Genomic DNA, 25,789 nt, shown 5'->3' on the forward strand with positions numbered 1-25,789 from the left:
ATGATTCTACTAATAATGACCCGACAGCGGGCCATATTGTCTATCCCGTGGTAAAGGATAATGGAGCATTTTGTAATGCCTACAGATATCAGAGCTGCCTTCCGCCGGGTAATCCCAGCAAGCCAAGAGAGTGCAAAGATCCTCGTGATCGAACGTGTTAAGCCCCGGATCAGTGATGCATTTAAGAAGATTTGAAGATCATTGCGTGAATTAGTTTGCGTTCTAGTTTAATTCCTACGGTTCTTAAATTTATTGAACTTTTAGAATAAAATGTTTGATATTGTTTCCTTATCAATTTATGCGCTTCGTCACCGTCTTCTAAAGTATCTAGTTGATAATAATATACTACAATATAATAGACTTAGTAGCATTCAAAAAAATGTTGAGCATATAAATATGTACAATCTAACTAAGATTATACATAAAGTTTTCCACTTTGATTCAATGCCAATAATGCTTACATTCAATGCTAATTCCGCGCCGCCCGTTGTTGCAAGGCCAGTGCTAATTCAAGATTCTTGACTACATCCGCCATGTGAGGCCGTTGGCGTGGTTCTCTAAGCAAGCATCTTCCTGCGATTCCCACGAATACCTTCCAGCACGCCGGAGACATTTGCCCCACCAAACACCGCTCAAACATTTTATCAATTTCTCCTTTTCTGATGCACTCTACCGCCCAAGTAGCTAGGCTGTGCTGCTCCACCACGAGTCTCATGTCCAGCGCCGGCCGACCGGAGAGCACTTCGAACAGCACCACTCCGAACGCAAACACGTCGGATTTCGTCGTTAATCGCCTTGTCAGGAAGTACTCAGCCGATGAACCGACTGAAGCCGTGAACAAAGTAATGGATGGTAGGGCTAAAATGGAGGCGGATGAACTTTGGGCCAGGAGAAACAGTGTAAGAGCGAGTGCACTGGTTTATGAAGATATGGACGGAGCGGTATGGGACATCGAGGACAGATGCGCTACCTGCTGCTGCAGCCTTAGCCTTAGCCTTGAAAGTTACTGATTTATCTGGCTCATTTGGGGGAAGGCATTCAGGGTAGTAGGCGTCAGATGTCCAGTTGAGGCCATTGGAATCCTGCTCCGATGCTCCTCCGCAGTTATGAAGGATATGGTCGGGGGGAGTGTAAGCCGGCGATCCACCGGAACCGGTAGTTGTGATGAGCAGGTGGAGAAGGAGGAAGATCATGGTTAAGTTTCAGTGGTTCGTGTTGTGTCTGTCAGTTGGCTTCACATGTGCAACGAAGATGAAAGGAGGAAAAATATGAGTGTATTATTCTGATCTCAAAATCTGGAACCTTACAGCTGCAATGGCTTATATACCGAGATGAAGAGGAAGATCGTTATAACTGCTCATGTGAGGAAAAGACATAAAAACCCCTCTTGGCTATTTTACAGTACATGGATTATCATCTAATACCCCCCATAAACTGGAGCATGAAGATCCTTAATGCCCAGTTTAGACTTGAATGACTGAAATAGGGAAGATGAGAGAGCCTTGGTAAAACCATCTGCCACTTGCGTAGAGGATGAGACAGATAACAGTTTAATGAGACCTTGATTGAGCTTTTCACGGACAATGTGACAGTCGATATCCAAGTGCTTTGTTCGTTCATGAAACACGTGATTCTCAGCAATAGCGATGGCTGATTTGCTATCACAGAAGGTGGCTGCAGGCTTATCCAGATTGACCTGCAAATCATTAAGTAAAGAGGTGATCCATTGGACCTCACAGACAGTGGCAGCTAGTGCGCGATATTCCGCTTCGGATGAAGAGCGAGAGACAGTGCCTTGCTTCTTGGATCTCCAAGAGATGAGGGCAGAGCCTAAAAATATACAAAAGCCTGTGATCGACCTTCGGGTTTCTGGACAAGATGCCCAATCGGAGTCTGCAAAAACATTTAACTGCATATGATTGCTTCGTGGATATTGCAGGCCTTGCCCGGGAGCCTTTTTGATGTAACGAAGAACTCTGTGAGCTGCAGTCATGTGTTCTGATGTTGGGGAGTCTACAAACTGACTTAATTGTTGTGTAGCATACGCAATATCCGGCCTTGTGGCCGTTAAGTACAACAGACGGCCAACAAGACGCCTGTAACTGGATGCATCATTAAGAGGAGTACCACCATCTTTAGTTAACCGATGTCCAGGAACTATTGGAGTGTCAACTGGTTTACAATTGAGAAAACCAGCCTCTTCTATAATTTCCAGAGCATACTTTCTTTGGCATAGATTCAAACCATCCTCCTTCATGTGAGCTTCTATGCCAAGAAAGTACCCTAAGGTGCCCAAGTCTTTGATTCTAAAAGTGTTGTCAAGGAATAGTTTGAGATCCTGGATGAGAAGTAAACTGGGGCTTGTTACAAGGATGTCGTCGACATAGACAAGGATGGCTATGAACGATGCATCATGACCTTTGATAAACAGAGAAGGATCAAACTTGGACTGCTCAAATCCTTCGTGAATCAGCGCGGCACTCAACTTTGCGTTCCACCGCCGGCTGGCTTGTTTGAGGCCATAAAGCGACCTTAGCAGCTTGCAAACCTGCCCCGGTTTCTCCCCTTGAAAGCCGGGTGGTAGCACCATGTACACTTCCTCAGATAAATCCCCATGGAGGAAGGCGTTGTTGATGTCTAGCTGATGAACATGCCAAGCCCGAGAAGCAGCTACAGCTAAGAAGGTGCGTATGGTGGTGATCCTTGCTACTAGAGAGAAAGTTTCGACATAGTCAATTCCCAATTGTTGTGTGTAGCCCTTGGCTACTAGCCTGTCTTTATAGCGTTCCACCGAGCCATCCGCTTTGAATTTCACCTTATATACCCATTTACACCCAATCGGTGTCTTCCCGGGTGGTAGATCAACCAAAGCCCACGTATGGTTATCCTGGAGTGCCTTAATTTCAGCCGCCATGGCATCTCTCCAACAAGCATCATGTACTGCCTGACTGTATGTCCTTGGTTCTTTGATGGATGTGACTGCCATGGAAAAATTCTTATGAGGCAAGGAGAGGTGAGTGTAGGATATTACCTCTGACAGTCTGTGAGGAAAAGTGCTCTGTGTTGTGGCTGCCTCACAATAATAATCCCGGAGCTTGCTCGGGACACGACGATTTCTATCTGAACATCGTGGCTGCACCTCAATGGGGCTTGGTTCTCTTGTGGACTGAACTGAGTCAGGAGGCAAAGCAGGGGATCCAAAAGACTGTGCTGAGTGCTCTTGATGTAACTGACCCTCACTGCAAGGAGTTTCTTGTGACTGAAAAGAGCTGGTGTCACCCAGTGTATGATTATGCTGCATCTGTTCAGAATCATATGTATGTTGAACATGTGAGTCCAATTCTATAGAAATAGGAATATTAGAAAGTGGGACTCATAAAAAACAACATCCCTAGACACCACAACAGAACCCTCTTTTAAATCATATAGCAAGTATCCTTTAACCCCAGCTGGTATGCCAATGAAAATGCACTTCTTCCCCCTTGGATCCATCTTATGTGTTGCCTTAGGATTTGTAGAAGCATAGCACAAGCAACCAAACACTCTCAAGTTGCTAATGTCTGGAATACTGCCATGAAGTTTCTGATATGGAGTTGAGAGGTTAAGCACTGGAGATGGAAGTCTGTTTATTAATAAAACCGCATGCATCACACAATGGCCCCAAAAATCCAAAGGGAGATTGGCTTGAAACCGAAGAGACCTAGCGACATTAAGGATATGTTGATGCTTACGCTCAACTACAGCATTTTGTTGAGGGGTGTTAACACATGATCGTTGATGGACTATGCCATTTTCCAAGAAAAAATTGTCCATTCTAAACTCAACTCCATTATCACTCCGTATAGTTTTAATCAATTTTCCAAACTGAGTGAATACATACGCATGAAACCTCTTCACAAAGTGTCTAGTTTCAGCCTTAGTTTTCATCAAATGAATCCACGTAAACCTGGAGTAATCATCAACTATAGTAAGGAAATAATATTCACCTTTCAAAGAACAAACTGAGAAAGGTCCCCATATATCCATATGGATCAAATCAAAACAAGCTTTTGAAGTAGTAGTGCTTAAAGGAAAAGGAGAACATTTGTGTTTAGCTAGATGGCACACATCACATGTTGCATTTCTAGATTTTGAAACATCAATATCACAAAGTAAATGGAGCTTATTGATAGGGAAATGCCCCAGCCTTTGATGCCAAACTTCCGGGCTAGTGCACTGCATAACATAGTGCTTATTCTGTAAATTTGCTTCCTTCATTATGTATAGGCCTCTTTCTTCTTTAGCTAAACCAACTATCTGCCCATGCATCCCCTGGATCACACACTGCTTGGACATGAAAGTTAGTCTATAACTAGTATCTTGAATCAATTTGCTCACAGAAATGATGTTAAACTTGAAGGATGGGATATGTAATGCTTCCTTTAAGCATAGACTGCTACTGAGCTGTACATTCCCTATGTGCTCAACTGTAATACACTGGCCAGTAGGAAGGTTCACTTCAACATCATTCACCACATGATAATTGGTAAGACAATCAAGGGAGCACACGATGTGATTTGTGGCTCCCGAGTCAAGGATCCAAGTAGAAGTGTTTAATGAAAGAGAATTTACAGAGAACTTGCCTTCATTATCTGTGTATGCCTCATCAAACTTGGGAGTTAGAGCAACTGCAGCAGCTAGGTTCGAGCTAGATGATCCGGATGACTGGACAGATTGGTTCTGCAAAATGGAGATGAATTTCTGTAGCTGCTCAGAGGTTACTCCCAGATCTACACCACTCGTAGCTGTTGCTGTAACTTGCTGTTTGCTCTTGGATTTATAACCTTGTATCCATCCAGGAGGGAATCCATGCTTCTTATAGCATCTATCTATTGTATGTCTAGACATGCCACAATATGTGCATTTGGCCTTTATATTGCCAGTGTTCTTTCTGCCATTAAAGGATGCAGCAGCCACTGTTTCCTCATTCAAGCTGTTTAGAACCGCATTGGACTGATTTATGTCCATGCTTCTCAGATTCAAGTTTCTCAGATTGATATGTCTTTCTAATTTTTCGGCCATAACAAATACTTTATATACTCCCGGCAAGGGATCTAATACAATCACACTTGATTTCAAACTGTCAAATTCTTCATTCAAGCCTTGTAAAAAGAGAATTACCTGATCAATTTCTCTTTCACTTCTAATGACCTCGACGAGATCACAGGAGCACTTTGGAATGCACTTGCAGAGCGGAATTGGTCGTAGACTGTTCATCTGCTCCCACAGCGTTCTGCTTTTAGTGTAATATTCATTGACGGAGAGAACTCCTTGCTTCAGGCTATGGATCTCACTTTGTAAGCTTGAAATCTGTTGCGCATCTCTCTGTGAGAAACGCTTCCTCAAATCCTCCCAAATGTCTCTGGCATTGTCGAAGTGCATCACGCTTTGCACTATGGATGGATGCAATGTCTTGAAGATCCAGGAGCAGATCATAAAGTTGCATCGTCTCCATGCCGCGTAATGTTGATGCTCTCTGCTTGGTGGAGTAGTGCTTCCGTCCAGCAGAGTCCACTTATTCTTTACTTCCAGCGCGATCTGCATCGACAAGCTCCATGTGCCATAATTCAAGCTCCCGGTTAATGGTGGACTCACAAGGATCATCGATGGACTGTCAGTAGCGCTCAGGAAAAGAGGATCCTCTAAATCCCCTGTATTGAAGTTCCTTTGAGTTTGAGAGGCTATGTTCCCCTGTGGAACGTTCTCGGAAGACGGAGGTTGATTGACTGGCATAGCGACGTGACTTGCGTCGCCGGTGCCGGTGCCGATGACAGCGGCGGCGTAGTTGCGCCGGTGCTCTGATACCATGTCAGTTGGCTTCACATGTGCAACGAAGATGAAAGGAGGAAAAATATGAGTGTATTATTCTGATCTCAAAATCTGGAACCTTACAGCTGCAATGGCTTATATACAGAGATGAAGAGGAAGATCGTTATAACCGCTCATGTGAGGAAAAGACATAAAAACCCCTCTTGGCTATTTTACAGTACATGGATTATCATCTAATAGTGTCTAGATTAGATAAACATATAAATGACTTTAATTAATTAGATTGAGTCAGTTGACTTGAAGTCGTCGCCCTATCTTGCCCACCAGAAATGACGACGGAACACAACCCTGCTAGGAGAATCTCCAATTCTAAGAGTTTTTACATCTAGACTTAACAGAGCATCTGAGAATATATAAATTATGGTAATTATAGTCCCTCAGGCCATCTTTTGTCCATGACGGGAGGAATTAAATCAACTAAAAATAATTATTTTCGGGGATCAAATAGACGGCCTGTATACAAATAATGTACTTTACGTATACAAATAATGTAATACTGCATGTACTCTCACTTTCTATTCCATTTTGTACTCTCTGCTGAAGTGTCATTATTTAATCTATACTATATATAAAAACAAAATCCTGGAATTTTAACTTCCCGCCCAATTCCTAAAAAATCTCTCTTCCTAATAAAATATATTGATTTCTACTTTCTCATTCGTACAATAATTCCGCGTTAAAATTCTATTCTAATATTATAAAATAGTTTAATACAATCTATCTATACTATATATAAAAACAAAATCCTAAAATTTTAAATTCCCGCCCAATTCCTAAAAAATCTCTATTCCTAATAAAATATATTGATTTCTACTTTCTCATTCGTACAATAATTCCGCGTTAAAATTCTATTCTAATATTATAAAATAGTGTAATACAATCTATACTATATATAAAAACAAAATCTTGAAATTTTAACTTCCCGCCCAATTCCTACAAAATCTCTCTTCTTAATAAAATATATTGATTTCTACTTTCCCATTCGTACAATAATTCTACGTTAAAATTCTATTCTAATATTATAAAATAGTGTAATACAATCTATACTATATATAAAAACAAAATCCTGAAATTTTAACTTCCCGTCCAATTCCTAAAAAATCTCTCTTCCTAATAAAATATATTGATTTCTACTATAATTCTGGGTTAAAATTTTATTGTAATATTATAAAATTGTGTAATACTATTTCTATTCTAATCTATATCTATTTTATATATCAGTGTTGCAAAAATCGTGTCGCTGGCCGTGGCGAGGAAGACCGGAATCGGCTTCCTCAGCGGCCGCCTCGCCGGCTGAACCGGCCTTTAATTTTTATTTTGTTTAAGTTGTAAAGTGTCAAAAGTTCGACAAGACATAATTTTTTGACTCCGTTGTCCGTTTTGGAAAAATGTTTTTTTGAAATCGCATATTTTTTTAAGATCTATCCACCGCAAACTGTCGTAGGCAGTTTGGTACACCAATTTCTAAAAAAAAAATACTTTATTAAAGAGTTTCTAAGAAAAAACTATGAGAACCTTATGTTTATTAATGAATTTTTAAAATTTTTAATTAAACAATTGCCCCGTGCATTATTTAATAATCTTTCTTTATAATTGGTCAAATTATTTAATTATGGTAAATTTGGGAATAATTAATGATGGTAATAGAAATCCTAGAAGAATATAGAATTGAACAATATTAAATTATTGTTATATTATTATTGTGACTCACGGATCGGAATACAAGAGTTAATGCCATTTTTGGTCCTAGCAAAGTCAGGAATATCACCCAACCCCTCCCTTAACCTTTCTGCATCAACTATAATAGGTATGCCCCTACTCTTTGCCTCCTGCACTACAATCAAAGCAGTCTCATGTAGCCTTCCATCTAAGTAGACAATATTTACTCCAAGCGCTGAAGACAATTTTGATTTGGGTATGTAGACCCTCAGATATATGGGTGGATATCCTGGAGTGAAAATCCACGTGCGAGTTTTTTTTTTTTTTTTTTTTTTTTTTTTTTTTTTTTTTTGGTTGTCAACAATGACATATGTGAATGGTGAGTTTCCTCCTTTGGACACCACCATAAAAGATGTATCAACACCATCCCTTTCAAGCTCATCAAGTATTCTTTCACCATGCGAGTCATCAGCAACCTTAGATATGATCCTTGGATTAAGACCAAGACGAATTTTATCATCCGGGTTTTATCAAAGCATTGTCAGTGTTACCACATCCTTGAACCTCAAAGCTGGTGCTCTGAATTTTATCATCCGGGTTGGGGAATGAAGCTACAGCAGCCAGGAAGTCAACACCGGTCATTCCAACACCTCAGACAATGCGATTTTTGGGGAGCGACGGATTCCACATTTTCAGCTTGAAACTTCAATGAATTTCAGGTATAATAACAGAGTTTTTAAGGTTGTGCACCAAGTAGTTGTGGTCAGAGAGAGAGAGAGATGAGAAGGATATTCGTGGTCAATATGGAAGGGAGGACTTACAGGTGCAAATTCTACATCACGCCATCTACAACTACAACTGCTATTTACCATAGGAGGGTTCGCCGACCTGCTGCCCTTTCTGCTTCGCCGGAACCAAAAACTACCGGTGAAGGCCCCAACCTCGCCGGATCTGTTGCTGCACCGCCAGATCTGCCCTACTGGTCCGTCGCCGGAAGGAGTTACTGCTTCGTATGCTCGTCGCCGTACCCACAACTCGCCGGAGAAGAACCTCGCTGCTACTCACTACCGACGGTTACTACTTATCCGCCAAGTCTCGCCATCTCGCCTCACAGGAGTCACAGCAGCGCTGGTCTAAACAAGATTAGAAGAATAAGACATAAAAAAAAAAAAACATAATAAATAAATAAATAAATAATTAAATAGACCCAAGCCCAAAAAATACGTCCGGTCTAAAGATAATGTTTATTGTATCTGGTTGATTGACTATCCTGTAGTCATAAAACCAACAAAGATAAACTCCAATTGGCAGACAAATACACAGCCATTTACCATAAACTAGTAATTCACCCGAGCGATGCACGGGAAAAAATTATGTTATTATAAATATAAATAAAAAATAAAAAAATTAAAATATTTTAATTTATTTAATATAATAATATTTTTGAGCTTCCATTGGTCAAGTATTTATTATTTTTATAGAATACAAAATTACAATTAAAATTAAAATTATAATTTTTTATGGTTAATATAATCTCTATTATGTGCATATTCAAATAAATTTATAGAGAGAATTTACATAATTACATCGATTTATTCTTAATTGTATTTCATCTATATTATAATTTTCACAATACGAATAATAACTAAGATAATTAGATATGGGAAAAGCAAATTTCAAATTTTGTAGGTGTAAATTTAAACTCTAATTGAACACATTTTTTATATGATTATATAATATATAGCTATTTTATTTTTCAAAAGTATATTTTTTATAGAGCAAATACCAATTTTAGTCCCACGAGTATTAGCAAAATGACAATTTTAGTCCACATGTTTAATTCCTACCAATTTTCATCCTCGACTATTACTTTAGTACCAATTTTCATCCACGACTATTGTTTTAATGCCAAAATTCATCACGCCAATCACACATTTGTTTAAAACATGTCGAAATATGAAATTATTAAGGGTATTTTCGTCTGTTTAAAATTAAGATCCCAATTTGAGCATGAATAAAAAGATTTAAGCCCTAAGATCTATCGCGATTCGCAATTTTTCTCCTCAAATTAAAGTAGGATGATGAGGAGAACTGCCAATTGGGATTGATCTTAGGGCTTACATCCCTTTATTCATGCTCAAATTAGAGTCTTAAGTTGAAAATGACGAAAATGCCCTTAAAATTTTTAGATTTCGACATGTCTTGGATGGAGGGGTGACCGACGTGATGAATTTTGGTACTAAAATAATAGTCGTGGATGAAAATTGGTACTAAAACAATAGTCGTGGGATGAAAATTGGTAGAAATTAAACATGTGGACCAAAACCGTCATTTTGCTAATACTCGTGGGACCAAAACTGGTATTTGCTCATTTTTTATATGATTATATAATATATATAGCTATTTTATTTTTAAATGTTGTGCTTTTTTTTTCTTTTTTTTTATAATAAAGGATGTTGTTACATTAATTGTAACATTAAATATTTCTCAAACCATATAGCTTTATTATATAAAGGATTCCTTGAAAGAAATACAGGGGATTTGAATCGGAGCAACTCAAAGGTAAGGGCTCGCTTTCTGCAGTAATGTCAATGGCAGATCAGATTCCGTCCCATCTCAGCATTAAAAACCTCGGTGCCTTACCCGAGGCATCGTTTTCTTCTGGAAAATGGCTGCGGCCCCAACTCCCACTATGTCCCTCAAATTAGTGCTGAAGGACGATACAGATCAGACCGACGGCGAAGGCCATGTGCAGCGGTCGGCCGTACACTTCATACTTGAATCCTTGAAAAATATTTATATAAAGCAGAGAAGATTGAAGAGAAAAACATAAACAACAAAAAAAATGAGAAGAGAAGCATATCATAGGCGGCTTAAGTATCATCAATCTGCCAGAAATCTCGTTCTCCTCCTGGTAATAATAACAATAATAAGCACAAATACGGTGGTAGCTGAAGGTGTGAGCGCCGCCGCTAACCTCCGCATCGTTAGCAACGCTTCTTCTCTCGTCGCCGATTACATGGAAGTGGACGGCGGCGATTGGGAAATTGGCGGAATGCTTGTTTATAATAACGACCCGAAGAGCCACCATATTGTCTATCCAGTAACAGGGAATCGTGGAGCATTATGTCATGCCAAAAAATATCAGAGTTGCCTTCCGTCGCCTAATAACAAGGGCCCGAGAAGATGCAGAAGTTATTATGATCGAGTGTGTAAGTGATAACTGCAAGAAGATTTGAAGGGGATTGCATGAATTAATTTACTTTCCAGAATCCTAAGGTTTTTGTTTTTCCTTTTTTGATTGAATTTAATTAGAATCATATGTAGTTTGATCTTGTTTTTCCTATTAATCTATTGTATCTGGTTGATCTGATAATCTTATAGTAATGAATAATGTTTCAATCTATCCTTCCTAAGACCTCAACCTGCAACTCCAATCGAGTACTGATAATCCCATTATTCGTGAGACGATCAAGTTAAGATATTTTCATATTGATAAGGACAGTGATAAATTAGGAATTCGTGACCTCAACTTGCCACGTACTCCAGTTGAGTTGGTGAATAATTACTTGTTATTTGATTAGCCACTTTTGTAGTTGTGCATATTTGCCTGCATCCGTGGGTGAGTGTCAACCTCGTACTAAAACCTCGTCACATAAATCTCGTTAACATACCTAATTGTACAGTTCCACTAAAAGTAGCTTTTCTCTTTTCTCTTTTCTCCTTGTGACTTTCTTCAATTCCTTTACCTTTACACTCTCCCCATCTTCACCTTTAAATTGCAATACCGCCTTGAACTTTTCTCACAGAAAGAGAAATTAAAATAAGTGAATTGATGAATATGGCACGTTACTGCAACATTGGCGCAGCCGCCACTCTCCTGCTACTGCTCCTGACCACTACGGCGGCGGCGGAGGACCTCGGCGGAAAATGCAGCGGCGGTGGTGCCGAATGCGCCGCCGCAATCGGCGGCGGCGGCGGCAATGAAGAGATGTGGATGATGCAATCGGAGGCCAGTAGGGGGTTTATCAATCCAGTGGTTTTGAAATATCATTCGATTTGTTACAGCGCCCTGAGGATGGGACCCATATGCTTTGCAGCGAGAATCGGCAGCTGCTTCACGGAGAGAAAGAACTTGAAAAGAAATTGTGGCTTTTTCAACCGGTCGTGTCTTCGGGATTGAAACTTGAAAGAATAACATATATGTATTGTATATGTACGTACTAGGAATGCAATGGAATATTTGAATCTTTAATTTGTTGTGTAAGGATGACTTATATGTATCATCATGAACTCTATATATGTACTATGTTTCGACCAGTGAATAATGTAACAACAAGTTTTATTTAGTATCTAATTAATATTACTGTTCAATGTTTTATTGGAATATTGATTTGAGTATAGTTTGAATAACAGTTTAACAACTTTCTGAGGTTGCATTTGCAAGATAGATTCAATAACCCAATCCACATCACTAAATATAATGCAGATCAGCATTTTGTTCCTTAATTGATGACTTCAACCTGCACAAACTTTTTCATAAAAATTTGGAAATAAATCTTTGAAAAGGCATATATAGTAACTGCATACGAGGTTTTAAGTTCGATGACTCCTTTATGGATCTTAAGTTATTCTTATCTTTGTAAATATCTTTCACTTCTTAAAATGGGTCCCACTTTCATATCATCAAATTTGCAAATTTTTCACTATTTATTTTACATTCTTGCAAATTTATCTCACATTCAAAAATGGATCCCACATTCATATTATATTATAAATATAATAATAAAATAATATTAAAAGAAATAATAAAAATAAAAAAATCAAAAGGTGTGTGTTGGCAGCCCTTTTCAGCAGGTTTAGCAGCTTTATGCATTTACCATCTCATTTGCAAATTCTCTCTCTTATTGCTAATTTTGCAAACTCTCTCTCCTCTTGTATTACACTTGGCATTAAATAATAATAATTTAAACAAATTCTCTTACTTGCCATGTAAACTTGCCAATTCCAAATTTGTATGGATAGATTTAACCTTATTGGTTTGGATCAGTCAAATATGAATAATTGACTAATTTAGGCTAAGTTGATTTATCACTTGACAATTCTTTACCAATTAAAGTTAAAGGCAAATTTAATTGACTAATTTAGGCTAAGTTGATTTATCACTTGACAATTCTTTACCAATTAAAGTTAAAGGCAAATTTTACTCGTAATGCATCTTCAAGCAAACTGTGAATTTTTCGGTAAATGAAAAGAAATGTTTTTCCGGGAGCCGTCCAAATGTGGAATTCATGCATGGCCTGATTAGACTACTATTTTGTGATAAAAATGTGAAGTCATTTGAGTAATTGATGCGTTGGAAATTACGTGTCATGTGACTGCATAGAAAGTAGAAACCAATGAAAGCACCATAGATACAATTGTAATTGGTAAGAACCTTTTGAGTGAGACACCAAGAAAAATAATAAGAGAAAGAAAAAGAATACAATATTCCCTTTCAATATATATTCTTGCCTTTTGACTAGTCAAATAACAATAAAGATTTATTAAGGAAACTATTTTACTCTTTTTTTTTTTTTTTTAAACTATTAACCCTTAGAGTCAATAACGTCCAATTGTTATGTCATGGAAGAACACGGTTCCAACGGTGTTAGTACAGTGTTATCTCTTTTTTTTTTTCTTAATTAATTGCGTGACTTTTCTTCTTCATTTTCACATTTCGCGGTTTCACTTTAATTTGAGGTGAGCAATGATTTCGGACATTCATAAATTATGAATTCATGCCTGCACATTCACTTTGGAACCATGCCTACACATTCCCGTCCGAAATCACGGACATTCATAAATTATGAATCCATGCCTGCATATTCACTTTGGAACAATGCCTACACATTCACTTTGGAACCATGAGATTATGAATTTTCTGTTATAAGATTATGAATTTTCAGTTATGAGATTATGAATTTTCTGTTATGAGATTATGAATTTTCTGTTATGAGATTATGAATTCACGGTGAACACGTTTCCAGGGCATAATTTGCCCAATAACGTCCCACTGGGCTCACACCCACAACCTTCCAGGTAGGAGTTCAACTTGATGCCATTGGACCATAAGGTCGTCTTTTGTTATTATTATTATTATTATTATTATTATTATTATTATTATTATTATTATTATTATGATTATTATTATTATTATTGTTGTTGTTATTATTATTATTATTATTATTATTATTATTATTATTGTTGTTGTTGTTGTTGTTCTTAAAATGTTAAATCCCTAACCTCATGTTCTCAAAAGGTTGCAAGGGAAAAAAAGGAAAAAAAAATGAAAAACTATATATATATATATATATATATATATATATATATATATATAAAGGATCATGTGCGGTAATAGGTTGCAAGTGAGGTTTATTTTTTTCAACCATTGATCTAGCTAAAATCAATAGTCTAGACTGAAGAAAATTTTTAAAAAATGTGGTGGCATGCATTATGGTAATTTTTGTATAAGTTCAAAACTTAAGGTGCGTAGTTTTATAGCTTAAGGTGCATATGTTTAAAGGTTAAGGTGCCTAGTTTTATAACTTAAGGTGCATATGTTTAAAGGTTAAGGTGCATAGTTTTATAACTTGAGGTGCATATGTTTAAAGGTTAAGATGCGTCACTTTCTAGTCAGTTTAAAACTTAAGCAAGTTTTAAGGTTAAGGTGCGTAGTTTTATAGCTTATGGTGTGTATGTTTAAAGTTTAAGATGCGTAGTTTTATAATTTAAGGTGCTCCACTTCCTAGTCAGTTTAAAACTTAAAGTGCTTAAGTTTTAAGGTTAAGATGCGTAGTTTTATAGCTTAAGACGTGTATGTTTAAAGTTTAAGGTGCGTAATTTTATAACTTAAAATACGCAGTTTTATATTTTAAGGTACATCAATTTGAGACCGTGCATCCATGTTAGCCGAAAAGTGCGTTTTTTTTTTTTTTTTTTTTTTTAAAAATTCATTCATTTGAGGTGTTAAATTTGATCAACGACTCAAATCTCACTCCATTTTTCATTTGGTCTTTTCCACACACACACACACACACACACACACACACACACACACACACACACACACACACACACACACACACACATATATATATTAACGGGCACGTGGAGTGCACGCCCCCAACCTTACGTGCATTATGGAGATTCTCCTGCAATATTTTTTTGTTATCTCTGTCCTCTTCCTATTCCCTTCACATAAGCTTGGGGTTGTGGTTCTCGCCCAGTATCTCTCATTTAGTTGATTATTAATGCATTCAATTTGTTCCTTTAAGAAAAAGCTTTGGCTCCTCAAAAATCTCCCAAAAATTATTGATGGGATACCCTTATGACATCTTCAATAGTGGAGGTCTTGGTGTAGTTTTTGAGGAGTTTATGTAAACGTGATTAGAAAAGAGAAAAAAAAAAAAAAAAAAACAAACAATAGCTCTGCAAAAAAGAGGAGATGGCGCAATAGCTTTGCAAAAAGAGAAGATGGTAGAAAAGGTGGCACAATATAACTTGCAAGACATACAATAATTCTGCAAAATCTTCTAATTTGCAGGAAAAACAACCATAAAAAAACCAACCATTACATTTGTTAAAAATTCAACATTAAGCTTTTACTATTCCAAAATTCATGTAAAAGTTTCTATTGGGATGCCCTTAGTCTTCGGTTTAGTCCCGGCCGCCATCGTGGGAACTTAGTGCGATGACTTCAAGTCAACTGCATGACTGAGTCTAAAGTCAATTACTAGCATTAAAAATTAAAAATTAAATAAATATGTTTATCTAATCACGGTGCCTTGCGCGCGCGTCTTTTCTGGTAGCACTGAAACCTAACCATGCTATCCCTAATATTCGTCGTTCTCCACCTCATCACCACCGCGTCCAGTGGTTCGCCGCCTTACACTCCCATAAACCACATCCTTCATAACTGCGGAGCACCATCGGAGCTGGACTTCAAAGGCCGTACCTGGAAAATTGACGACAACTACCCAGAATGCCTTCCTGCAAATGAGATAGATATATCAGTAACTCGCGCAGCGTCAGCTGCAGGTAGGCCATTGTCTGTCCCCGAGGTCCCATACCACACCGTCCATATCTTCCAAAACCAGTGCACTCGCTCTTACCATGTTTCTCCAGGCCTCATGTTCATCCGCCTCCATTTTTACCCTACCAATTACACAGTTTCCGGCCTCAGTTTTCGACCGGAAGATTCTTTCTTCTCAGTTACCGCTAATGAGTATACCCTATTGGCTAACTTCAGCGCCTTTCTCTCCGCCTCTGCAGATCTTTTCATTGAAAAAGAGTATGTTGTGAACGTCAACGCCGATCGACTCAACATAACCTTCACTCCTTCTCCCAACTCTGTTGCGTTCGTCAACGGAATCGAGATCGTCTCGATTCCGACGGGCTATTACATTCGGGGAGAAGGCGCCGGCGATTTCGAAAACCAGATAAAATTGATCGGCGGGGAAAACCGTAACTATTACCTGTTCAACAATACTGCTCTGGAGACTCTGTACAGGCTGAATGTTGGGGGACAATCTCTTCCTCCGGTGCACGACACCGGCATGGACCGCACGTGGTATTCCGACGACGAATATCTCATTGGTTTGGGATATTTTACTCCTTCCTTGGATGTGAAAATCAACTACACTTCAGTGTCGCCGGCGTACTCTGCACCTGAGATAGTATATACTACCTCGAGGACAATAGCCAATTACAGCAGTGATCTCAATTGGACGTTTCCGGTGGATTCAGGGTTCTCATATCTTTTCAGGCTCTATTTTTGCGAGTTTGCGATCGAAATCGATGGCGGCAATCAACGAGTTTTCTCGGTGGACATAGCGAATAAAATGGCTGAGAGACATGTTGATGTTTTTCTAATGGCAGGCGGCTCCAAAATTCCGATCTTCAGGGACTACCTTGTGAAGGTGCCGGACATGGATGGTCGCCGGAGCAAACAAAATGTTTCAATGGCTATAAGGCCTAACATGGAATCTCGACCTGTATGGGCGAGTGCGCTCTTAAATGGATTAGAGATTTTCAAGTTGAACGATACGAAAGGGAGCATGGCGGCGCGAAACCCTGAGCGTCTACAAATTTCTGTTAACCAAGCGCCTGGGTGGAGTAAGAATCCCAAAAATAAAAGGCCATCAGCTCCAGTTGCGGCCATTGCTGGTGGCGCGGCGGGTGGGGTTGCGGTGGTGGTGATTTTGGTGTTCTTGGTTAATCTTCACCGGAAAAGAGCGGCAAGAGACTCCGCTACAAATCTCACCAGATCATTAACTTCAAACCCCGTCCTCGACTCCGGCCCGGCGCAATTAACAGAATCGTGCAGACATTTCACTCTGGATGAGCTCAAATCGGCAACCGCTGATTTTGACGAGAGCTATGTTATTGGCAAAGGCGGATTCGGAAAAGTCTATCGAGCTTCCATTAACGAATCAGATTGCAGCATTGAAGATGGAGATGGAGCAAACGGTATTGTTGCAGTGAAGCGATTGAACAAGGCGGAGTCGAGGCAAGGAGAGAACGAGTTCTGGATGGAGATCAAGATGCTTTCTCGTCTCCGAAACCAAAATCTCGTCTCCCTAATCGGCTACTGCAACGAAGAACAAGAGATGTTACTGGTTTACGAGTTCATGGCCAGAGGAACACTCGCGGACCATCTCTACAAGGTTATTGACGATGATAATCCCGGCGGTCTCTCTTGGGAACAACGGCTCAACATTTGCCTGGGCGCCGCGCGCGGATTGCAATACCTTCACGCCGGAAAAGTCATTCACCGGGACGTCAAGAGCTCAAACATCCTGCTAGACGAATCTTTGGTCGCAAAGATTTCAGATTTCGGGTTATCCAAAACCGGACCTGGAAACGATTCCTTCTCTCATATCTCCACAGACGTGAAGGGGACCTTTGGTTACTTGGATCCTGAGTACTTCCTGACCCGGCGATTAACCACGAAATCCGACGTGTTTGCGTTCGGAGTGGTGCTGTTCGAAGTGCTCTCCGGTCGGCCGGCGCTGGACATGAGACTGGTGGAGGAGCAGCACAGCCTGGCCACTTGGGCGGTGGAGTGTATCAGAAAAGGAGAAATTGATCAAATGTTGGACCGGTGTTTGGTTGGGCAAATGTCTCCGGCGTGCTCGAAGATATTCGTGGAAATCGCAGGAAGATGCTTGCTTAGAGAACCACGCAACCGGCCTGACATGGCGGATGTAGTCAAGAATCTTGAATTAGCACTGGCCTTGCAACAAAGGACGGCAAAATTAGCATTGAATGTAAGCATTATTGGCAGTGATAATCCTGGTAAGGGGTGGAGTTATCTCGTCCGATCGCACCTGTACAAACTCTTTCAAAGGGGAAAACTTGTCCTTCCAGGACAATAATTGATCCAAAGTCCTTATAATTCTTTGGCCACGGTCCAGCTGCCGGTTCAAAATGACACCATTTTGATGTTAAAAAAAAATTTATTATTCAATGCGTGTTACAATAATGAATATTCTGAAGCAAAATAACATATTTTATAAGTTAGAATAATGTACTTTATGTATTAAAATAAACATAATATGTGAGACAAGTTATTCAGTTTTATTGTAGATACACTATAGTTTCATTTTGTTATAAACACGCAAAAAATAGAGATTTTGTTAAAACACTACTGGAAATTTTAAAATTTCCGACCACCTGAAAATGATCTTAAATTAAGTTGATACCAAAAAGTCCAAAAAGTGGTCGGAAATAGAAACAAAGGTTTTTCCGAATACCAAAAGTGATCGGAACAAGACTTTCAACTTGATTTATGATCACTTTCAGGTGGTCGGAAATTTCAGAATTTCCAGTAGTGAAAGTTAATGACGATCATTTTTTTACTTAAATAAAGAGCGCCATTTTCGGACCATGATCCACACAACAACTGGATGACCTCCTAGCCCCCCAAGGGCCTTAATACCTCATCCATCACATGTTGCAAAAAATCTTGTTTCCTATTGTGAATTATAGAATCCTGAGTACATGCAGTGTCTGCAATTCAAATCAAACATTGTCTAGATAACCGGGTATCTATCAAAATTAGGGTACAATATAATCAACTAACTTAATTAAAGCAAATTGTATAGTTTGTATCAGCCTTAAAAGTTGAAGTAGTTGGGGAGCCCATGATTAAAGAAAGCTAGGAGGTAGTAGGAGAGGTGTCAAAAACCAATAATTAAGGTGACAGAGCTACATATCCGCCATATTAATGTGTAAGAATGAGGCTTACATCCATATATTATATATGGCGCATCAGCCTTAGCTTACAGGCAAGCAATATAATGATAGAAGAAATGAAAGGTAACTCACATTATTATCAGCAGCGTGGTGCAGGGACGAGTATGCTTCTATTCACAGTAGTGTTCACAATCTTTGTAATGTTGAGCGCGAATGTGGAGCCAGCGGAATCCGTGATGAGCTCCGCCGCCGCAAACCTCAACGCCACTACAGCCTCAAAATGCGGCGGCGGCGGCACAGTCGCCGGCGCCGGCCCTGCAGACGGCGAAGAGTTCCTCATGGATTCAGAAAGCAGCAGTAAGTTTCTTGCCCAAATGTCGGCACCAGGGCGCCATATTTCATACGACGCTCAACGTCGAAACTATGTTCCATGTAACAAACCACCGAGATACACCGGTTGCCTACCGGTCCCACAAAACCCCAAACGACCCTGCGACCTTCACAACCGGTCCTGTAACAGATAGAATGTGCTAGTTACTATCCCTCGGAATTTGTCCCAGCCCAGTACACACTCTTGAATAACGTATAAATACATATATGTCACAATATCTTCGTCATACTTTTAATTTCTCACTTCTCTATCCCAGTGTCTCCCACATCTTACCCAGACTTCTAAACCAAGAAAAAACCTTACACGAGTTCTTAATATTTACTCTTGATGTCCTAGACTCTGATCTTACGGGTCGGCCCGGGCACATTAGAGAGTTTGATTTATATAGAGTTTGTATAATTGTATAGTAAAACTCTAATGGAGGAAGAAATAATGGTAGTTGTGGTGCACCAGTCCAGTGTTCTGTGAATTCATATGCTCGTGACTGTCGTTCCCACTTCATCAATAATGCTAATTAAAGCATGCATGTTACTACGTACACTATTTGTCCTAGCTTGCTTCAAGTGGCCCCGGCCCCTTGGTTATTGAAATGTTGACATGCATGCACTATTGCCTTAATTTGTCACATATCATACATTGTGTATGGGTTTTTATCGTACGTGATGTAATGGTTTTATTATTATTATTATTATTATTATTATTATTATTATTATTATTATTATTTATTATTATTATTATTATTATTATTATTATTATTATTATTATTATTATTATTATTATTATTATTATTATTATTATTATTATTATTATTATTATTATTATTATTATTATTATTATTATTATTATTATTATTATTATTATTATTATTATTATTATTATTATTATTATATTATTATTATTATTATTATTATTATTATTATTATTATTATTATTATTATTATTATTATTATTATTATTATTATTATTATTATTATTATTATTATTATTATTATTATTATTATTATTATTATTATTATTATTATTATTATTTATTATTATTATTATTATTATTATTATTATTATTATTATTATTATTATTATTATTATTATTATTATTATTATTATTATTATTATTATTATTATTATTATTATTATTATTATTATTTATTATTATTATTATTATTATTATTATTATTATTATTATTATTATTATTATTATTATTATTATTATTATTATTATTATTATTATTATTATTATTATTATTATTATTATTATTATTATTATTATTATTATTATTATTATTATTATTATTATTATTATTATTATTATTATTATTATTATTATTATTATTATTATTATTATTATTATTATTATTATTATTATTATTATTATTATTATTATTATTATTTTTTTTTTTTTTTTTTTATTATTATTATTATTATTATTATTATTATTATTATTATTATTATTTATTATTATTATTATTATTATTATTATTATTATTATTATTATTATTATTATTATTATTATTATTATTATTATTATTATTATTATTATTATTATTATTATTATTATTATTATTATTATTATTATTATTATTATTTTATTATTATTATTATTATTATTATTATTATTATTATTATTATTATTATTATTATTATTATTATTATTATTATTATTATTATTATTATTATTATTATTATTATTATTATTATTATTATTATTATTATTATTATTATTATTATTATTATTATTATTATTATTATCAAAATGGTCCCTCGACTATTGCAAAATTGCTAATTTGGTCCTCAATAATTTTTCGTGCCTAATTAAGTTCTCGACTTTAAAAATGTTAATCAATTTGGTCCTCTGTTTATTTTGCCGTTAGACTTTCGTTAACTCGGGACCAAATTGGTAATTTTGGAGATCATTTCAGTAATTAACTTTCGGAAAAAATGGTGCATGTATGTGATAATCGAAAATGTTTTGATTTTTTTTGTTTTGTTTATATTGGTGCTTTAGATGTCATTATATTCAAGTCAATTGCCTTGTTTTTTGCTTATATATATATATATATATATATATATATATATATATATATATATATATATATAGAGAGAGACTAAATTAAACCATATATATAGCTCATATCAGTCATATGATTGTATATGAGGGGTTCACAATAATGTCAAATTCATACTTCATCTTCTGCTACTAGCAAATTAAAATAAAATTTAGAAATTTATTTTGAATAGATCGATTAACTAGTGGAGTTGTCTAAAAGTTTCCAATCATTATTGTGTGGACCATGATCTACACAAGTTATGTGAACCATATTTTGTTTACTGTACAATAATGTACATTCAATACAAAAATAATGTATATTTAATACAAAAATAATGTACATTATATTCAGGGGATGTACATTATTTTTGTTCTGAGTGTACATTATATTGCATAATGTACATTCAGTACAAAAACAATGTATATTTAGTATATTAAAAATGTATTTATTATTATGGTCCACACAATAATTTGACAAAAGGTTTCATATCCGGCCATTATGGGTGTCGGCCGCAAATTATGCCGTGCAACCGAATGCACCTAGCAAGGTGCATACGGTTGCAAAACGGCGCCGTTTTACTAAAAAAACGACACGGCGCGCACAAAATCAAAAAAAAAAAAAAAATTGGATGGCCGTTAGCGGCGTTATTCATATCATATTTGGTAGTTTTGCGATTTTTTGGTAGTTTGGCGTTTTGATTGTAGTATACGTAAAATCGCAATCGCAATAGCGATCGCAGTCGTTTTCCTGATTTATTGTATGGATCTCATGATGGATGATGCAGTAGACCAGAGAGACGAGGCATTAGATCAGAGAGATGAAGCAGGCGATGAATTGCATACGGTTCCAGGTTATTTTGCAGTTTGATTTTTATGGATTTGTGGTCGTTTGCGATTTTTGCAGTGTGATATATTGTGTAGGTGTTTATATTTAGTGTGATGTTTATTGTGTATGTGATGTTTATGTGATTCTAGTCTGAGATCATTCGTAACTCTTGGTGTTTATGTGTTTATGGTTTTCTGAATGAACGAAATATATATCCATAATCTTTGAACTATAAAACCAGAAGTTGTGAGCTATATATCCAGAATTATAGTAGTATATATCAAGGATTTTGTGAATGGATACTCTGTTCTGGATTGTATATCCATAATTATTGAACTTTTATGTCCAGAAACTGTGAGCTTTATATCCAGAATTCTATCACTATACATCCAGAATTATAATACTATACATCCACAAATTTCTAAACTGATACTCTGTTCTGGCTTTTAACACTATGCAGTTAGTGAAGATGTTGTTGTTGATTCACCAAGTTCAGATCCAATAGAGTTAGACATTGATGGTTCTTCTTCTAATCCAGGTCTATATGTAGTTTTATATGATCATAATTCACAGTGTTCAGCATTGTTATATGTTCATTCTTTTTCCATGGAAAATGTTATTCTTTTTGTAGAGCATGGCTGGATTTATTCGGCATTCCCCGCACCCCCTCTACATAGGAATTATATTTTCAATGGAACGTGTATTATTTAGTATACTTGAGGTTATATATTGCATTTGCAGTTGATGAAGATTTGGTTGGTGTTGTTGTAAGTAACGGGGTTGAAGCGTATGAGTTGTATAACAATTATGCATATAGAGTTGGTTTTAGTGTGAGGAAGGGTAATCAACGGTGCAAGGTATATAGCAAAACAGTCCAAATGAAGATGTTTATGTGTTCTAAAGCTGGTTTTAAGGTTAAGGCAAATGCTGGTGTTAGGGCATATTCAAAAATTGACACAAGGTCAGGGTGTGGTGCATGTGTTCAGTTTGACGTCGGTGAGGATGGGTTGTGGACGGTTACAAAACATGTAAAAGTGCACAATCACGAGTTATGTGCTGTAGACAAGAGTCATCTTCTGCGTTCACATAGAAATGTGGGTGATAATCAACTGTTATATTTAAAAGATTTGAAGAAGAGTGGTGTTGCAATGGCAGATGGTATTAGGTTCTTGAAACATCAAGCAGGGGGGTCTCCATTAGTTGGCTTCACTAATCGAGATGCTTATAATTCAATTGCTTCTGATACATCAAAGCGTTTGGATGGAACCGATTCGAACTCATTAATTGAAATATTTAGGAAGAGGCAGTCAACTGAGTCTGATTTTTTCTTTGATTTTGAAGTTGATTGTGATTCAAGACTATGCAGTTTTTTTTGGAGGGATGGTCGGATGAGACAAGACTATGAGTTGTTTGGGGATTTATTAGTGCACGATACAACTTATCGCACTAATAAATATGATATGATTTGTGGCCCTTTTGTAGGGATGAACCACCATTGCATGAATGTAATGTTTGGATGTGGTTTTCTGATGAATGAGAGGATAGAATCATTTGTGTGGCTGTTTAGAGCATTTTTAAGGTCTATGAATGGGAAATGTCCACAGACTATCATGACAGATCAATGTGCATCCATGGCTGCTGCTATTTGTCAGGTGTTTCCAACATCACGTCACCGTCTTTGCATATGGCATATTGGCGAGAATTCGAAGAAGCATATCAAGGCGTTAAGGAATAACAAGGATTTCTTAGATATGTTTAACTGTGTGTTGAAATACACAGAGACTGAAGCTGAGTTTGAATTTTATTGGACAAGGTATGTCCACTACTTTTTTTTTTTCCTTTTTCGATTCCAGTAATTGAATTATGGATGTTTAGTATTAGAATTATGGTCATATAGTATTAGAATTATGAATATATAGTATTAGAATTATGTGAACATGTTGTAGTATAGAATGGAACTTCTTGATTGTTCCTGAGTTACATGCATTTAATTTATGGATTTATAGTTTTGGAATTGTGAATATACAGTGTTAGAATTATGGACATATAGTATTAGTTGTATGAACATGTATTAGTGAAGCAGTGAGCTTCCTGTTTGTCTCTAAATTATATGCATGCAATTTATGGATTTATAGTATTGGAATTGTGGATATATAATATTACAATTATGGATATATAGTATTAGTTGTCTGAACATGTAGTAGTGAAGCAGTGAGCTTTCTGTTTGTATTATATGCATTCAATTTGTGGTTTTATTATATTGGAACTGTGGATATATAGCATTAGAGTTCTGAACATATGTCTTATCATTTCAGGTTGGTGACTGACTACAAGTGCCACAAGAATAGTTGGATACAAAAGCTGTATGACTGTAGGGAGAAGTGGTGTCCAGCATTCAATAAGGACTATTTTTCAGGGGGCATTTTATCATCGCAAAGGAGTGAAACTACTAACCATTCGATTTCAAGAAGGCTGTCCAAGACTGCAGGTCTATGTGATTTTTATTCATCGTTTGTTAGTGTAACTTCTGAATGGAGGAGCAAAGAGAATGGTGAAGACTTTCGTTGTACTCAAGGGGTACCCAACATGATGATGGAGCACGTGAAACTTCTGTTACACGCTAGAGAGGTATATACGATTGAGATATATTTTTTGTTTGAGGAACAATTCATGAAAGGCAATGCCTGTCATCAAGAAATGGTGTTGAATGAAGGTTGTCAGTTCAAGTATCACGTATGGCGTCCAGATATAGATATTATAAGGCATGAAGTCAGTTTTAAGTTGTCAACCTTAGACATTTCGTGTAGTTGCAAGTTGATTTCGGAGTTAGGAATTTTATGCTGCCATTGTTTACGCATTCTTCATATACACTGTGTTTCAAGTATTCCTAACAAATATATCATGAAAAGGTGGACTAAAAAGGTTGCTGATGGTAGGGATGTGAATACTGGTTCAATGTTTTGTAGAGCTGGTGTCCCTCCTTCAATTTGGGTTGTGGAGATTTGCAGAAAGTTTCAAAGACTGATTTCATCTAGTCAAGATAACAGTGTAACTAGGCAGTTCTGTGATGAAGCAGTTGAGGAAGCAAAGAAAAAGTTTGAAGCTGAGATTGGCTATGTGCATATTGAAGAGTGCGGTGTTTCATCTTCAAGTGGTGTCATTCAAAATCCTTCAAACCGGAGATCAAAAGGTGAGCGTAACGTAAGGAGGAGTAGTGTTATTGAAAAGAAGTACAGTGCTGCAAGGGGGAGGAGGAGTGCTGCAAATAAAGTTGCTTCGAGTACAAAGGGTGCTGTTCAGTCGTTGGTTTTGGAAAGTCTATCTGAGATTGCCGGGGATGGGTACCTTGTACATCCAAGTTCTGGGAGTTCGGAGTTTTGTCAGTATAGTAATGATGTAGATGATAATGCAGTTGTAGATTGAGAGTGGGGTTAATACCAGTTGGTAGCTAGCTGTTTTGAGGATATCAATTTACAAGTTGTTTGATCTGTGTATTCAAAATTTTAGTACTTGTTGATTTGCAGGTTTGAAGCTATATATCCATAATATTAAAGCTACATATCCATAATACTAAAGCTATATATCCATAATATTAGAGCTATACATACATATTCTGAGAACTATATGACCACAAAATATTGGAATTGTGTGTCAAATTAGTAAAAGTGTTCATAATGTTATATCATTATATCCACAATATTAAAACTATATATCAATATGTAAACTGGTGAACTTGATGTTTACACTTATGTAAAATGTAAGT

At 36.7% G+C, this 25,789-nt stretch overlaps 4 protein-coding genes across 4 annotated transcripts; 3 read left to right on the plus strand and 1 right to left on the minus strand.

Moving 5' to 3' along the window:
* Window positions 1-469: 469 nt before the first annotated feature.
* LOC109180228 (receptor-like protein kinase FERONIA) lies at window positions 470-1,193 on the minus strand. The gene is made up of 2 exons (XM_019329713.1): window positions 971-1,193; window positions 470-825 (listed from the first exon to the last, which is right to left on the minus strand). Exons 1-2 carry the CDS (start codon window positions 1,191-1,193, stop codon window positions 470-472), a joined length of 579 nt encoding a protein of 192 aa, XP_019185258.1.
* Window positions 1,194-15,084: 13,891 nt separating this feature from the next.
* Window positions 15,085-18,050, plus strand: LOC109180161 (receptor-like protein kinase FERONIA). The gene has a single exon (XM_019329634.1). The coding sequence runs from the start codon at window positions 15,393-15,395 to the stop codon at window positions 17,943-17,945; it is 2,553 nt and encodes an 850-aa protein (XP_019185179.1). The 5' UTR covers window positions 15,085-15,392; the 3' UTR covers window positions 17,946-18,050.
* An 819-nt stretch (window positions 18,051-18,869) lies between these two features.
* Window positions 18,870-23,371, plus strand: LOC109180229 (protein FAR1-RELATED SEQUENCE 5-like). Its single transcript, XM_019329714.1, has 5 exons — window positions 18,870-19,122; window positions 21,986-22,051; window positions 22,487-22,564; window positions 22,768-23,329; window positions 23,368-23,371. The coding sequence occupies exons 1-5, from the start codon at window positions 18,870-18,872 to the stop codon at window positions 23,369-23,371; spliced, it is 963 nt and encodes a 320-aa protein (XP_019185259.1).
* Window positions 23,344-25,600, plus strand: LOC109180448 (protein FAR1-RELATED SEQUENCE 5-like). Its single transcript, XM_019330038.1, has 2 exons — window positions 23,344-23,839; window positions 24,342-25,600. The coding sequence occupies exons 1-2, from the start codon at window positions 23,415-23,417 to the stop codon at window positions 25,447-25,449; spliced, it is 1,533 nt and encodes a 510-aa protein (XP_019185583.1). The 5' UTR covers window positions 23,344-23,414; the 3' UTR covers window positions 25,450-25,600.
* Window positions 25,601-25,789: the final 189 nt, after the last annotated feature.

Source organism: Ipomoea nil, unplaced genomic scaffold, assembly GCF_001879475.1.
Source record: "Ipomoea nil cultivar Tokyo-kokei standard unplaced genomic scaffold, Asagao_1.1 scaffold1026, whole genome shotgun sequence".
NCBI classification, from domain to species: Eukaryota; Viridiplantae; Streptophyta; class Magnoliopsida; order Solanales; family Convolvulaceae; genus Ipomoea; species Ipomoea nil.

What these genes read in the sequence shown, in the direction of transcription:
- LOC109180448 (XM_019330038.1), top strand. Translation starts at nt 23,415, where the DNA reads ATGAGACAAGACTATGAGTTGTTTGGGGATTTATTAGTGCACGATACA. An exon ending in TTTGAATTTTATTGGACAAG is followed by an intron (nt 23,840 to 24,341) that starts GTATGTCCACTA and finishes TTATCATTTCAG; the next exon opens with GTTGGTGACTGACTACAAGT.
- LOC109180228 (XM_019329713.1), bottom strand. Translation starts at nt 1,193, where the DNA reads ATGATCTTCCTCCTTCTCCACCTGCTCATCACAACTACCGGTTCCGGT. An exon ending in GGCTAAGGCTGCAGCAGCAG is followed by an intron (nt 826 to 970) that starts GTAGCGCATCTG and finishes TCACGGCTTCAG; the next exon opens with TCGGTTCATCGGCTGAGTAC.
- LOC109180161 (XM_019329634.1), top strand. Translation starts at nt 15,393, where the DNA reads ATGCTATCCCTAATATTCGTCGTTCTCCACCTCATCACCACCGCGTCC.
- LOC109180229 (XM_019329714.1), top strand. Translation starts at nt 18,870, where the DNA reads ATGATAGAAGAAATGAAAGGTAACTCACATTATTATCAGCAGCGTGGT. An exon ending in TGAATTGCATACGGTTCCAG is followed by an intron (nt 22,052 to 22,486) that starts GTTATTTTGCAG and finishes AACACTATGCAG; the next exon opens with TTAGTGAAGATGTTGTTGTT. An exon ending in TGGTTCTTCTTCTAATCCAG is followed by an intron (nt 22,565 to 22,767) that starts GTCTATATGTAG and finishes TTGCATTTGCAG; the next exon opens with TTGATGAAGATTTGGTTGGT.